Source organism: Typopeltis vanoorti, chromosome 4 (assembly GCF_054136105.1).
Source record: "Typopeltis vanoorti isolate ZY-2024b chromosome 4, IOZ_Tvanoo_1.0, whole genome shotgun sequence".
Classification (NCBI taxonomy): Eukaryota; Metazoa; Arthropoda; class Arachnida; order Uropygi; family Thelyphonidae; genus Typopeltis; species Typopeltis vanoorti.
The window spans coordinates 24,091,795-24,104,078 of NC_143552.1; the positions used below are offsets into that span (position 1 = coordinate 24,091,795).

The 12,284-nt window shown below is 34.6% G+C and overlaps 1 protein-coding gene across 3 annotated transcripts in view; it reads right to left on the reverse strand.

The window, feature by feature from the left end:
• Positions 1-2,355: 2,355 nt before the first annotated feature.
• Positions 2,356-12,284, reverse strand: part of LOC150107165 (tRNA (uracil-5-)-methyltransferase homolog A-like) — a 424,227-nt gene continuing 414,298 nt past the window's right edge. For all 3 annotated transcript variants that reach the window (XM_090391689.1, XM_090391688.1, XM_090391687.1), the window contains exon 14: positions 2,356-2,547. In XM_090391689.1, the coding sequence (XP_090247815.1) occupies positions 2,385-2,547 (163 nt within the window). In that variant the 3' untranslated portion in view covers positions 2,356-2,384. The remainder of the gene's footprint in view (positions 2,548-12,284) is intronic.

Consider the following 12,284-nt stretch of genomic DNA (forward strand, 5'->3'; position numbering starts at 1 on the left):
TGCACCAGCAAACACCCTAGCACCCATAATGATCTCTCTCTCTCTCTCTCTCTCTCTGTTGCCAAGTTGGCACAGTTTACCTAGGAACACCATACTCTTGAGTTACATCTGTAACTGTTCTATCTTTCTACACTTTATCTACAATTTCTTTCTTCTTCTCTATACTCAACCAAGTGTGCTGCTTTCCTGAATTATTCTTCTATTCACTTCTCTTTATTATTTGTTTGAGTGAAATTTAAGAATGGGTCCATTCTTAAATTTCACTCAAACAAATAATAACTGCAGATGCACAAAATTTTTACTTTCTGAAAAATGCAGAATTGAAAATTAGCACAAACAACATGAACAAACACCAACGCAACCCAACAAGAAATGACATCGCACAATTCCATGCACGTGCCGGCCTGCTAAATTCAGCTGTCAAATTGCGAGGCACACCACTGTACACTGGAATGGTAAAAGCTAAAGGTTTGAAAATTAAAACCAACCAATAATTAAACATTACACATTACATAAAAGTGAATAAAAAATTATAACAACATGAGAGGAATATCTTGTGAAATGATGAAGATGCTATGAATAAATGAAGTATCTCATGGGTTATCTTACAAATTAGTGAAAATGGAGAGATGTTCAATCAGAAATGATATTGGCAGGAAGAAATGATTCTAATCCCTAGCATTTTCAGACATAATCGCATTATTTCTAAAACATTCCCAGCTTTAAAAAAAAACTTGGCAATCTTTTCTGCTCAACATGTTAACATCTGTCTAGTTATTTACTCTGAATGAATTTCAAATCAACCTTGAAATAATATTCTCACATTTGGGGTAGTGCACCTAAAACTTTTCTAAAATTTCTTAATGCTGTTTAGAAGAAAATAGTTCAGTTGAGTGACGTCCATCCTCTGGCAGACACTCTTCTGCCAATGTCTCACAGACAAGTTAGTTTCTTTATAGTGTCCCTTTCAGATTATTTCAATGGGCACTGTTCAGCAGAACTAGCATCCATTATGTCCCCATTTCGTCTAATCCAACAGCAACACGAACAAAAGCTGAATGACATCCTTTTGCAGTTGAGCTGCTGACTCAGTGTCTTTGCTACTCCTGGTCATCTTTCCATCTGCCCGTGTTCAGTGGAACAGCCTTCCCCATGAAATAAAGAACTACAACTGCCATCTCTTCAAGAGTAAAGTAGTCTGTTGATATATATCAACAGACTACTTTGCTCTTGACTCTATATCACACACAGCATTTATTTGCTATAGGCCTTTCAGCCTTTCTGGTGTGGAAGTGATTAAAAAAAATAATAAAAATGTGAAGGAAATGCATTTAAAATTTTAATTTGGTTCAATGATGGGCATGACAAGAAGGTGGATGTGATTGTGCCTGCACAGAATAAGGCTGCGTTATGTTTACCATAGCACATCTAGAATGAAATATGCATGCTAGTATTCAGAATGTTCTATATTTTTGTCCAATTTGCATTGACTATTAACAAAACAGGCTATATGTGTGTGAAAAACTAATAGAGAAATAATTCAACATTGTGTCACTGAAATCCAAAACTATATGATAAAATGTTCTTCTTCCTAACATGGAATTTAGGCCAAGTGTTCCGGTCTCATGCCATCTCTTTCTCGATTCTTCTTTTTCCACTTATTTTGTATCTGTATAATATTTTTGGTAGTCGCAAAATGTTTCCATAATTAATAAAAAAGTACAAATCAAAATAATGATCAACAGAGGTTCAAAGAACTATACAAAGGGATAAAGAATAGAATGCATACTGATATTTTTCAAAGTTCTGAAAAAAAAAAAAAAACATTTTATTAACACTTATGTAGCTGTAAGTACAAGTTTAATTCATAATGTTCTCTGGTGAACCTGGATATAATCATCTGCATATACCTAACTGGAATCAAAAATATTCATGAATGTAAGATGAGGGCCTAATTTTTTAACAGAAATTTGAACAAATTTCTTAGAATCGGAAAAATTTATTCTAAGATTCCATAATCTTTGACTCAAGCATCACTCTATGGTGCCACAAGGTTTAAAAATTGTTCATAAGAAAATAAAAGCAGTATATAGCAATGCTGCTTTTATTTTCTTATGAAGATCGCACAACTGTTGCCAAAGTATTTATAATATGATTATGCATAAAAGGAGTTTTCTTCTATATGTACTGATAGCACATCTGTAAATAAAATAGCTGATATATGATCAAGTTATATTGGATATGCCACTTCAAGAATGGACTATACATGCACATGAATGTCTTAATATACTAACTATTATATTATATTAATATACTAACACACACACACAAACACAAACAGTATGTAAAACCAAATAGGTAGGTATGCAAATTTATTTCTGTGTTTAAGGATCAGCAAAGCATGATAAGTCATCAACAGAATGGGAAACTCTTTCAAATAATACAAGTAATTCGCAATGTGGAGTATGAGGAAAGAGATCAACTGCAACTGCTTTTCTAGGAAAAAATGGATCGCCTTTGTAGTTATTTGAGGTAGGTCGACACAAGCTGAAAATGAAAAAAGAATACGCACATAAATATCATCACAACATAAAGAAAAACAACAGGAATATTCATACTGGTTTCAAATACAGTTGGTTACTTATTACTACAGATCAATTCCACCTCATCTAATTTATTAATGAACTAGCAAGATACCAGATACTAATGTTCTAAATACAGTAGAAATCCTAGCATAATCAACTGAAGTCTGTTCATTTATGAATTAATTTTACATTGTGATATAAAATAATAAATCATTAAACTTTTCAATTAAGTTCAGTTGCCTTTCTGAGAGGTATCATAAAGCATACAGTGAGTGTTTGTTTAGTGAGCAAGTTAATTTGAGAAGTCTCTGTGAATGTCTATCATACCTTAGTCATCAAAGGACAAATAAAAAAAAAATAAGATATTATATTAAGAGCATTTATTTATTTTTTTTATTAAACAATCAACTACTTTTTATTTGAGAAATCTGTAAGTAACATATATTTCCCCATCTAAACCATTTCTTAACAATAAATATTCTACCTTGTAAGTTTCTGGTTAAAGCTCTAATTTTTAACTTTTAAGAGTTGCAGTTATTCCTCTGAAATCAAAAGCAGCTGGTCTTCACCATTAGTTAAAAACCTCAAAAAAAAAGAATCCATAACTCCAATCAAAGACTATATTCAAATTTGACATGGTCTTCCTTCTGCTGATCTAACACATGAGTCTAAGCAGTATGTAAAATTGATCAGCCTCATTCAAGCTGATCTTAAGAGTTTAGCTGCAATGAGGCTTTTGCTTTTTTTTTTTTATGTTGCTAACTCATTTCTCATACTGCTAATCAATTTTTACACTGCAAACGTTATATGAGTTTCGTGAATTTTCCCGTCTGCACGGTTAGCCTAGTGGCTGTGTGCTTCGCAACCATATGACTGGGGAAGGAGTGTCCCAGGTTCGATTCCCGTCGAAGACGTGAGGAACTTAAGGATCTTCCTCAGCCATAGCCAAGTTAGCCAGTCTTGGGGAGGGCAGTAGGGTTTTTTCTGCCAGTTTATCTGGCGTTTTTCATCCCGCAAACCGGCACCGTGAACACACATGGATCTACAGCCATAAATACTTACTCCCCCCCCCCCCATGAGGGGGCTCAACTAGCCCCAATAGGGACAGGGGAGAAAGGGAGCAAACTCCATAAGAATAAATAAATGAATTTTCCCAGCCTTATTCTCTTCTCATTTGACTAGGATTATAATGATGATCACCTGACATTTGTTGACATACTGAACTGGTCATTCTTAATAACCTATAATAATTAAAAACAAATTAACATGCTTTACTGCAAAGAAGCTCAAAAATTTCATAGCAAAAGAAATTAGGACACTAAATATAACATTTACAATTTTATAATAAATAAGCATTTATTTCTCAGCCTATTTCTGGATTTAGTAATAGCAATCTTGAATTGGATGGCTCAAGATTACTGTTCCTGACAAGTCACAATACTGGCATCATTCTCATTAACTTCAAGCAAGCAAAGAACTGAATATTTCCTTTCAAGATATTTACAATATCAATAATACATAAGCTGAATTAACACGTCGCCTCAGTGACAGAGCATATGGAACCTTGTTGAATCATCCAATTTGAGACACTACTCTGCCACATATAAAAAACACTCACCTTCAATGGAATCCAATAAGTGGTTATCTTGACTAGGGATGCACCAAATACCAAATATTTGGTTTGAAATTTGGCCAAAGAATGCAGAATTAAATTTCATAGACAAATATTTTCAAAAAATAAATAAATAATTAATTAATTCTCATGGAAAGGCTTAGACGTTGGTTATACATTCTTACTAAATAGCTTAAGGAAATGACAACTACAATAGAATATACCTTAAAATAAATTTTAATGCACTTCCAATATTTCGGCAATATCACGTTGCCATTATCACAGGAACTTAAATACAAGACACGCGCACGCAAGCAGACAGTAAATGAAGAATGAAGCAGGAAGCTATTCTTTCTCCTGAAAGTCCTGATGGTGCCCCCTAGCGGACAATGTTGGTATTCTTGGGCGATTGGGCTGAAGGTCTTCTGATGTAGGTTTCCCAAATTTGGGGCAGTCTCGTGCAACCAAATTTGTTGAGGTTTGTATCGTTTCTCAGGGCTAAGGCTGATTCCATGAATAGCCTTTCATATTTGAATTTACTACGGTGTATTATCCTGGCTGTCTTCCAACGTATTCTATGGTGGGTATCCAGCACATGGTCTGCAAGACCAGAGGGCTGTATTGGTGAAAACGGATGTAGTCCTTGTGTTCTGAAATTCTGATATTAGCTGTCCTGCCTGTTTGGCCAAAGTAGGACAGCTTACAACAAGCAAGGGACTTGGTATACACCAGGTAGGTCTGGGGGGGGGGGGGAAAGGTTGGTCTTTAGTAGAGCAGATAAGGGATGCCAATTTTCTATATGGTCTGTAACAAGAAGTCATGTCATGTTTTTTCAGGATTTTTGTAATTTTTTCCGAGGTGCTTCGGATATAGGGAATGGTGATGGATTTAGAGTAATCCTTGTTGTGAAGGGGGGGGGGGGTTGTGGTTTATTGGTTTCAATATTTTTTGGATTTTTTTGTGTGTGTGTGTGGGGGGGGTAGCCATTGGCTAAGAAAGTGTTGAAAATGTCATTTAGTTCTGTGGCTAGGGCATTGTCATTTGAACAGATAAGTTGAGCGCTGTTGTGTAGTGTCTTAATGACTCCATATTGTTGTGAGGGGGGGGGGGGGTTGTTGGTACATATATCTGCCTGTATGGGTGGGTTTTCCATAAACTGAGAAAACCAAGGTTCCATCAGGCTGGCAGGTGACTAGTGTGTAAGAAAGGAAGGCAGTTGTTTTTTTCTTCTTCCAGGGTGAACTTGATTCTGGGGGTGTTGGTTGTTTAAGTAGGTTAGGAAGGAGAGGAGTGCATCAAAGCCATTGGTTTTTGTGGGGCAGAGTTTATCCTTTTAGGAGAAAGAATAGCTTCCTGCTTTGTTCCTCATTTACTGTGCTTATGTGCACGTGTCTTGTATTTAAGTTCGTGTGATAATGGGAACGTGATGTTGCCGAAATATTGGAAATGTATTAAAATTTATTTTAATGTATATTCTATTGTACATTGTAATTTCCTTAAGCTATTTAGTAAAAAATAAATAAATAATAATTACACTCATTAAAAATTGAGAAAAATATTTAATGGGTGTATATTTTTTTGTTCAAAACATGTGTAATAATACTTCACCTACACGTGTCCACATGAAAATAAATTAACGAATGAATAAATACATAAACTTTGAAAGTTTTGAAAACTGACCGGAGAGTTCATGAGAATATGATCTTTGGCATCAGAGTTGCTTTAGCTTGCACTACTAAACAACACGCGTGCTGTCTCAACATGCGTAGATTTGCCTTTTATTAGTTCTTTTAAGATTTCACTGGCCTGATAGCTGTTTTGAACTGCTGGTAGTCATCAGAGATCAGGCAGAAAACTTAAAATAACAAGAATTCTTATTCAATACTAAAGTAATTCTTTTTCAGAGAATTGTATAGTATGGTGAGAAAAAAAAAAGTATTGAAGTTCGACATCCCCTTCAGTACATGCCACTATGAGATATGCTTCGATTGTATGCACATTAATAGAAGAGCATGTGTAGTCTATGCCATTACATTTAGTTGCAGCAATGATGTTGACATTGGAAGAAAATGCGTTTATTGTTGAGCATTATTTTCATTCATACAGAGTTGGAAGTGCAAATGGTCCAAGCTTACGACATGTTTGTGAGCAGCTTGCTCGTCGTTTTCGTAATTGTGTCCCAAGCAAAATTGAATATTTCACCATGACCCCACATTCAAACCTTGATGAATTAAGGGATAAAATTACATGATGGAATTTCCTCTTCACATATTAAAAACTCTGCAGATTATGTTTCTAAAATCAAGGATATCAAACTTAAAAAAACAGATTTAATGGCCAGTTTCGATATTGTTTCTCTCTTTACAAATGTACCTGCTCAAAAAGTCCTCGATCTTCTCAAAAACAAATTATCAAAAAAACTCTTTGCTCTTCTCTCCCATTGCATAAAATTAGAATACTTCAAATATGACAATAAGCTCTACTTACAAAACTCAGGTCTGGCCATGGGCAGCCCGCTCTCTCCGATTCTCGCATATATATATTCCTCAACGATTTTGAAGAAAAAGCTATTAACTCCTTCCATCTTAAACCAAAATTCTGGTATCGCTATATTGATGATATTTTCCTCATCTGGGAAGATGGTGTAAACAACCTCAATTTATTTTTAGACCACCTAAACAAGTACCATGAAAAAATCTCTTTTACCTTCGAACTGGATTCTGATGACTGCCTCCCATTTTTAGACCTGAAACTTACCAGATGTGCTGAGAGTATTAAAATCTCAATTTTTAGAAAGCCTACTCATATTGATAGATACCTTCATGCTTACTCCCATCATTATCCCCCACAAAAATTTGGTATTATTTCCACCTTAGCTCACCGAGCCAAATCATTACTTACAGAAGAAACAGAAATTGAAAATGAACTCCTTTTTCTTAAAAAAACTTATTAATAATGGTTTCTCTCCTAAGAAAATTGACAAATTTCTTTCGCCCAGTCACTCAACTGCTTCTGATGATCCCTCTTCCCCAAGAGCCTTCATCTCTTTGCCTTACATCAGCTCTATTTCACCAAAATTGTCAAAGATTCTCAGCAAGTTTAACTTCAAAACTTGCTTCACTACGCTTCCAAAACTTCATTCAATACTTAGCAAACCTAAAGAGAAACATCTTCCAACTCAGTTTCCAGGAGCGTACAAGATTTTATGTGATTGTGGAAAGCCATACTATGGCCAGACTGCTAAATCCATCCTTCTACGTTTGGAAGAACATCGTCGAGACATCTCATATAACAGGACTAGAGCTAGCGCTCTCTCTAGCCACGTTGTCTTTTCAGCTAACTCAGACGAAGGCCGCCAACACATTGTGAACTGGACTCAAACTTCTAACATCCATGTGTGCTATGATGAACTTGAGAGAAAGATTGTCGAATCTAGGGAAATTTCTCTAGATTCCTCTCATATCAACAACAGCCTGAGTTTTAATCTCTCTGATGCACATGTTGCCTCCGTTCAGTACTGGCGCACTCGCAACAGCACGTAGTATATACGTTTCTTTGGAACTCAAGCTCGCATTTTGTTTTCAAACATGTTACTGTCTTTTTGTACTTGTTCTGTTGTTACAATTTTAAGTCTCTGTAATTCTTTATATACTTCTTTGATTGTGATACCTGAAGATGTTGATCAATTCAACAAAACTAGTAAACTAGTAGTATCTTTTCAAATATATCATGTCATCTTTTTATCTCTCGGTATCAGTCATTAAAGCTTTTTCATAATATTCCAACCAAGTAAAAATGAATTCTGAAAAAATATATATGTATATATATATATATGGCTACATATATATTTCAGCCGGAACACGTTCCGGTAAACTTTTCTGAACCATTCCAGCTGAAAAAAAGCCCTGTGTATGTATATATATATATATATCATCATCATCAAATTCCTATGAACCTTCAAGGGGTGTACAGGATATTATAGTACTACATGAAAAAGTTACATAATTATTAACTTCCTATCATAAGTCATCTCTGTCACGCGAAACGTGTAACCATAGCTACTAGTTTGGTTTACAACGTTTTTTATGTTCCTTTTAATTTGCATTTACTAGCTTTCATATCTCCGTAACGCCTTGAAAAAGCCAGACAGTTTGCTGGCGAAACTGGTAGGTTTTAATAAATGTTTTTATTGTAAACTGGTCTGTATTAATAAAATTGTATTTCTATTATAAAACGACCAAAAATGTATAATTTAAACTTCCTATCTACAATTTTCCTCAAAATCAGTCTATTACTTGTCAAGACTCCAATATTATCATTATCAGATCTTATATTTCTATCATCTAAGGCACATTGTACCGTATCAATCCACCTATATCTTGGTCTTCCTCTGGGTCATTTTCCTGCCAACCTGGCAGAGAACACTTATTTTGCTAATCTTTCCTTGCCCATTCTGTTTAAGTGACCATACCACCTGAGATTAGCTCTGCTAATGCATTCCTGGATGCTGACAATGTCAAGTTCTTTCCTAATATCCTCATTTTTAATATGATATTGCCATTGATGCCATCTGTTCATGCCACTAATCTTTCTCAGGACTCTCATATCTGCAGACTCTAGTCTTTGGTCAAGTGTTTTACTTCTGACCCAGCTCTCAGATCCATAAGATTAAATTGGTTTGAACACCGTCTTGTATACAGCTAATTTAGTGTTCCGACTAATTTCTCTCTTATTCCATATAAATTTATTCAGTTGACTTCCTACCATACCAGCTTTGTTGATTCTGTTGTCTATTTCTATATTTAATTTACCATCTTCACTAAATGTGCCTAAGTAGCTGAAATGTTTTACTTGTTCCAGAGTTTCCCCGTTCACAAGTTGACATTTTCAACAATTCTACCTATTTTCATTGTCTTTGTCTTTTTAATGCTGACTTTCATACCATATCTATTACAACAGTTATTCAATTTAGTCAGGGAATCTTGCAAACTTGTAGCAGATTTATTCAGAAGTATAACATCGTCCGCATAAAGCAAAGAGCTGACATTAACACACACACACACACACACACATATATATATATATTTTTTTCTCTCATTTTATTCAGTGTCTGAGGCATAGTCTACTTAGCTTGACTGTCTACAGTCATGACTGCAGATGTATTTTTTTATGTTCTCCAAAGTACTTGTTGCTGATTTTCAAGTCTGCCCACAGCAGGCCAATTTGCAAGAATGAGGAACTCTGTACACACCAGGATATGAGAAAGAGGAAAGAATTCATCTTTAGGGAAAAGATATGAGCAGGTAGTTTCAAGCAGGGCTGGAAGGAAGGCAGTGAATTTTTTTAATTTTTTTTTCCCCAAAAATCTGGCTGTTTTTTTCTAACATAATCTATACATATTGTTACACCCTGATAACTTAAGAATGTAAAAATTTCAGTTATCATGATGTAACAAGAGATGAAATAAAAACCCTGTATAGATAACTAAGTAAGCAAGCTTGTTCCTAAGCAGATATCGTTAAGAGCCTTTGAAAGTAACGAATGCAAAAAAATAAAAAGGAAGAAAAACATGCTTACATCCAAGTGAAAAATATAGCTGAAATTGTTTGTTGAACTAAATAAAAAAAAAAGGAAGGGAATTTTATTACAGTTGTGATAGGATAAAATAAGTAAGTAAAGCAAAGAAGATTAGTCATAGGATTTTGTATGCGAGAGGCTAGTTTTTAAACTTGAAATAAGAGATTAAAGATTCGAGTTAATTCTTAGAAAATTTTGGAAAGGGGGTTAATTTAGTATAGATGACATAGAGGTTAGCTTAAACAAAAACCAAATCTCAAGGTCATAATTCTCGGATTGAGACTTCGTCACGTGTCAGTTGCGTGCACATGGACCGCATCATGTTTTGGCAGAAAAACGGCACTCTAATTGGTCAGTGAAATCGACTCCAGTAAGGGGGGGGGGGAGAAAAGGAATTGAAGAAATTGAAGGGGTCATCTTATAAAAGGGTTAGGAGCCCCTCCCTCACGAGGCTTTTTTACCTGAGAGTTTTTTTTTCACAAGTCTTTGTATAGGTCTCACGTGTTTGTTTTCCTGAGTGACGGGTTAGGAGTTTTCTCCATCTGACACAATAAGGAAACAAAGTGTGTGGGATTTTGATTCCGTGTTCCTATTGTAAGAAATGAGGGATGCCATTTAGTTAAAAAGAGAGAAGATAATGTCAGTGTGTTTCATCGTCCAGTGATCGTAACAAGAGAAAGAAAATTTTATAAAGGAGTCAGTGCCCACGTGGTGAATTTCACAGCCATAGAATAGATGATCCTATGTATGATTGAAGAATGTAAGGTAAAGACTGTGAAAGCTTATCTTAGTGCCAAAAGAACTTAGGAGTGATAAGTTATAGAGGAGTTCGTCCTAGGAAGGTAAAATATCGGAAAAAGGTAGAGACCAGTGTAGAAGACCCAAGTCAAAAGGTACTGTAAAATCTCGTGTCAATTCAAATCATATGTAACTGTAGTATTGTTCAATTACTGAACAGTTGAAAGAATAAATGAGAATTATATTAGGACTTTAGTACTTGTCAAACCAGAATAAAAATGAGCTTGTTATTATTAATTAATACATAATTCATGTGCCTAGAGATTTATGCATGTACATTGTATTTTAATTAAGAGAGTTTTAAAGGTCAAAAGGGTGTATTAGCTCAGTGAAAGGATAAATTTAATCCATATTGTCTTAGTGAGAAAATTAGAGTAACTGAATATATATGTCCTAGAAAATACAGAATTATAGCATGATCAAACCAGTAAGGGGTTAGACAAAAGATCAATTAGTTCTAGGATTATACTTGTTTCTAAGTATAGAATCTGTTATGGCGATATGATCACAATTCTCATGTAGGATCTTAACCTAATACTTGTATTTAGCTAGTAAAAATTTGTATTATATAATTCTTAGTATTGAATTGAGTTTTATTTGATAAAGAATGAATTGTACCATGTTTAAGAGTTCAATAAACTTTTGTTCAATGAAAATACAGTTGTCTGAGATTGCCGCCCAACAATTAACCACTTGTAACAACGCATGAACCTAATCACGCAGGGGGGGGGGAGGATTTGTTTAAGTTACGAGATAAAGGTCACGACTGCATATTAGTTTCATACTCGGACATATTTTGGTAATTGGTCCTTGTTTTTGAATTTTATATCTTAAACTAAATATCCTGAAAGGCAGTATAAAATAAATATTTAGAGACACTAAGGGGAGAAGAAGCTTGGATATTTGTATTTGGGGAATATCTCGTATATAAATAAGATTTGGACAAAGACAAGTAGAGTTTCACATGTAAGGATAGTTGAAAGCTTAATAATCGCAAATTGGGACACAACAATATAGAACAGTTTGATATTTTAAGGATACTTGTGACATAAAGATTGAATAATATAAGCACGTAAACACAAGAAAGATATTTAATTAGCCAAATATTTCAGTCTGAAAATTGCAGACCATCTTCAGTGGCACTACAAGAACATTTTAAAAAAATACAAGGTGGAATACTAACAATAGATCATTTAAAAATAAAATGAGCCACGTGATGTTATATCACTAAGTATTAAAGAGAATATTATTAAGCAGAGACATGATTGAAATAAAGATATTAATTAATAATATTAATTAACATAAAATTAATATGAATTAATGAGTTATCCTGATTAGACTTTCCTACAGATTTTTGATACAATTATACAGTCATTCCGATTCGGTTAGGATGATGGAGTAATGCCTCTATGCTTTCTTTGAATAAACGTTCGAATTTATAGCAGGATCTATGTAAGAGGCGAGTTTTTGACCAAAGGATGTTGTGGTTAGTTTCAATCCCGTGCTGAGTCAATCCAGATTTTTCAGGTTTGTTGTGATGAGTGGAGGATTGATGTTCTTGGATTCTTTTTTCAAGAGCGTGTCTGGTTTGTCCAAAATAGGAGAGATCACAGTTGGACAAACTGGATGCTCTCTTGAAAAAAGAATCCAAGAACATTAACCCTCCACTCATCACAACAAACCTGAAAAATCTGGATTGGCTCAGCATGGGA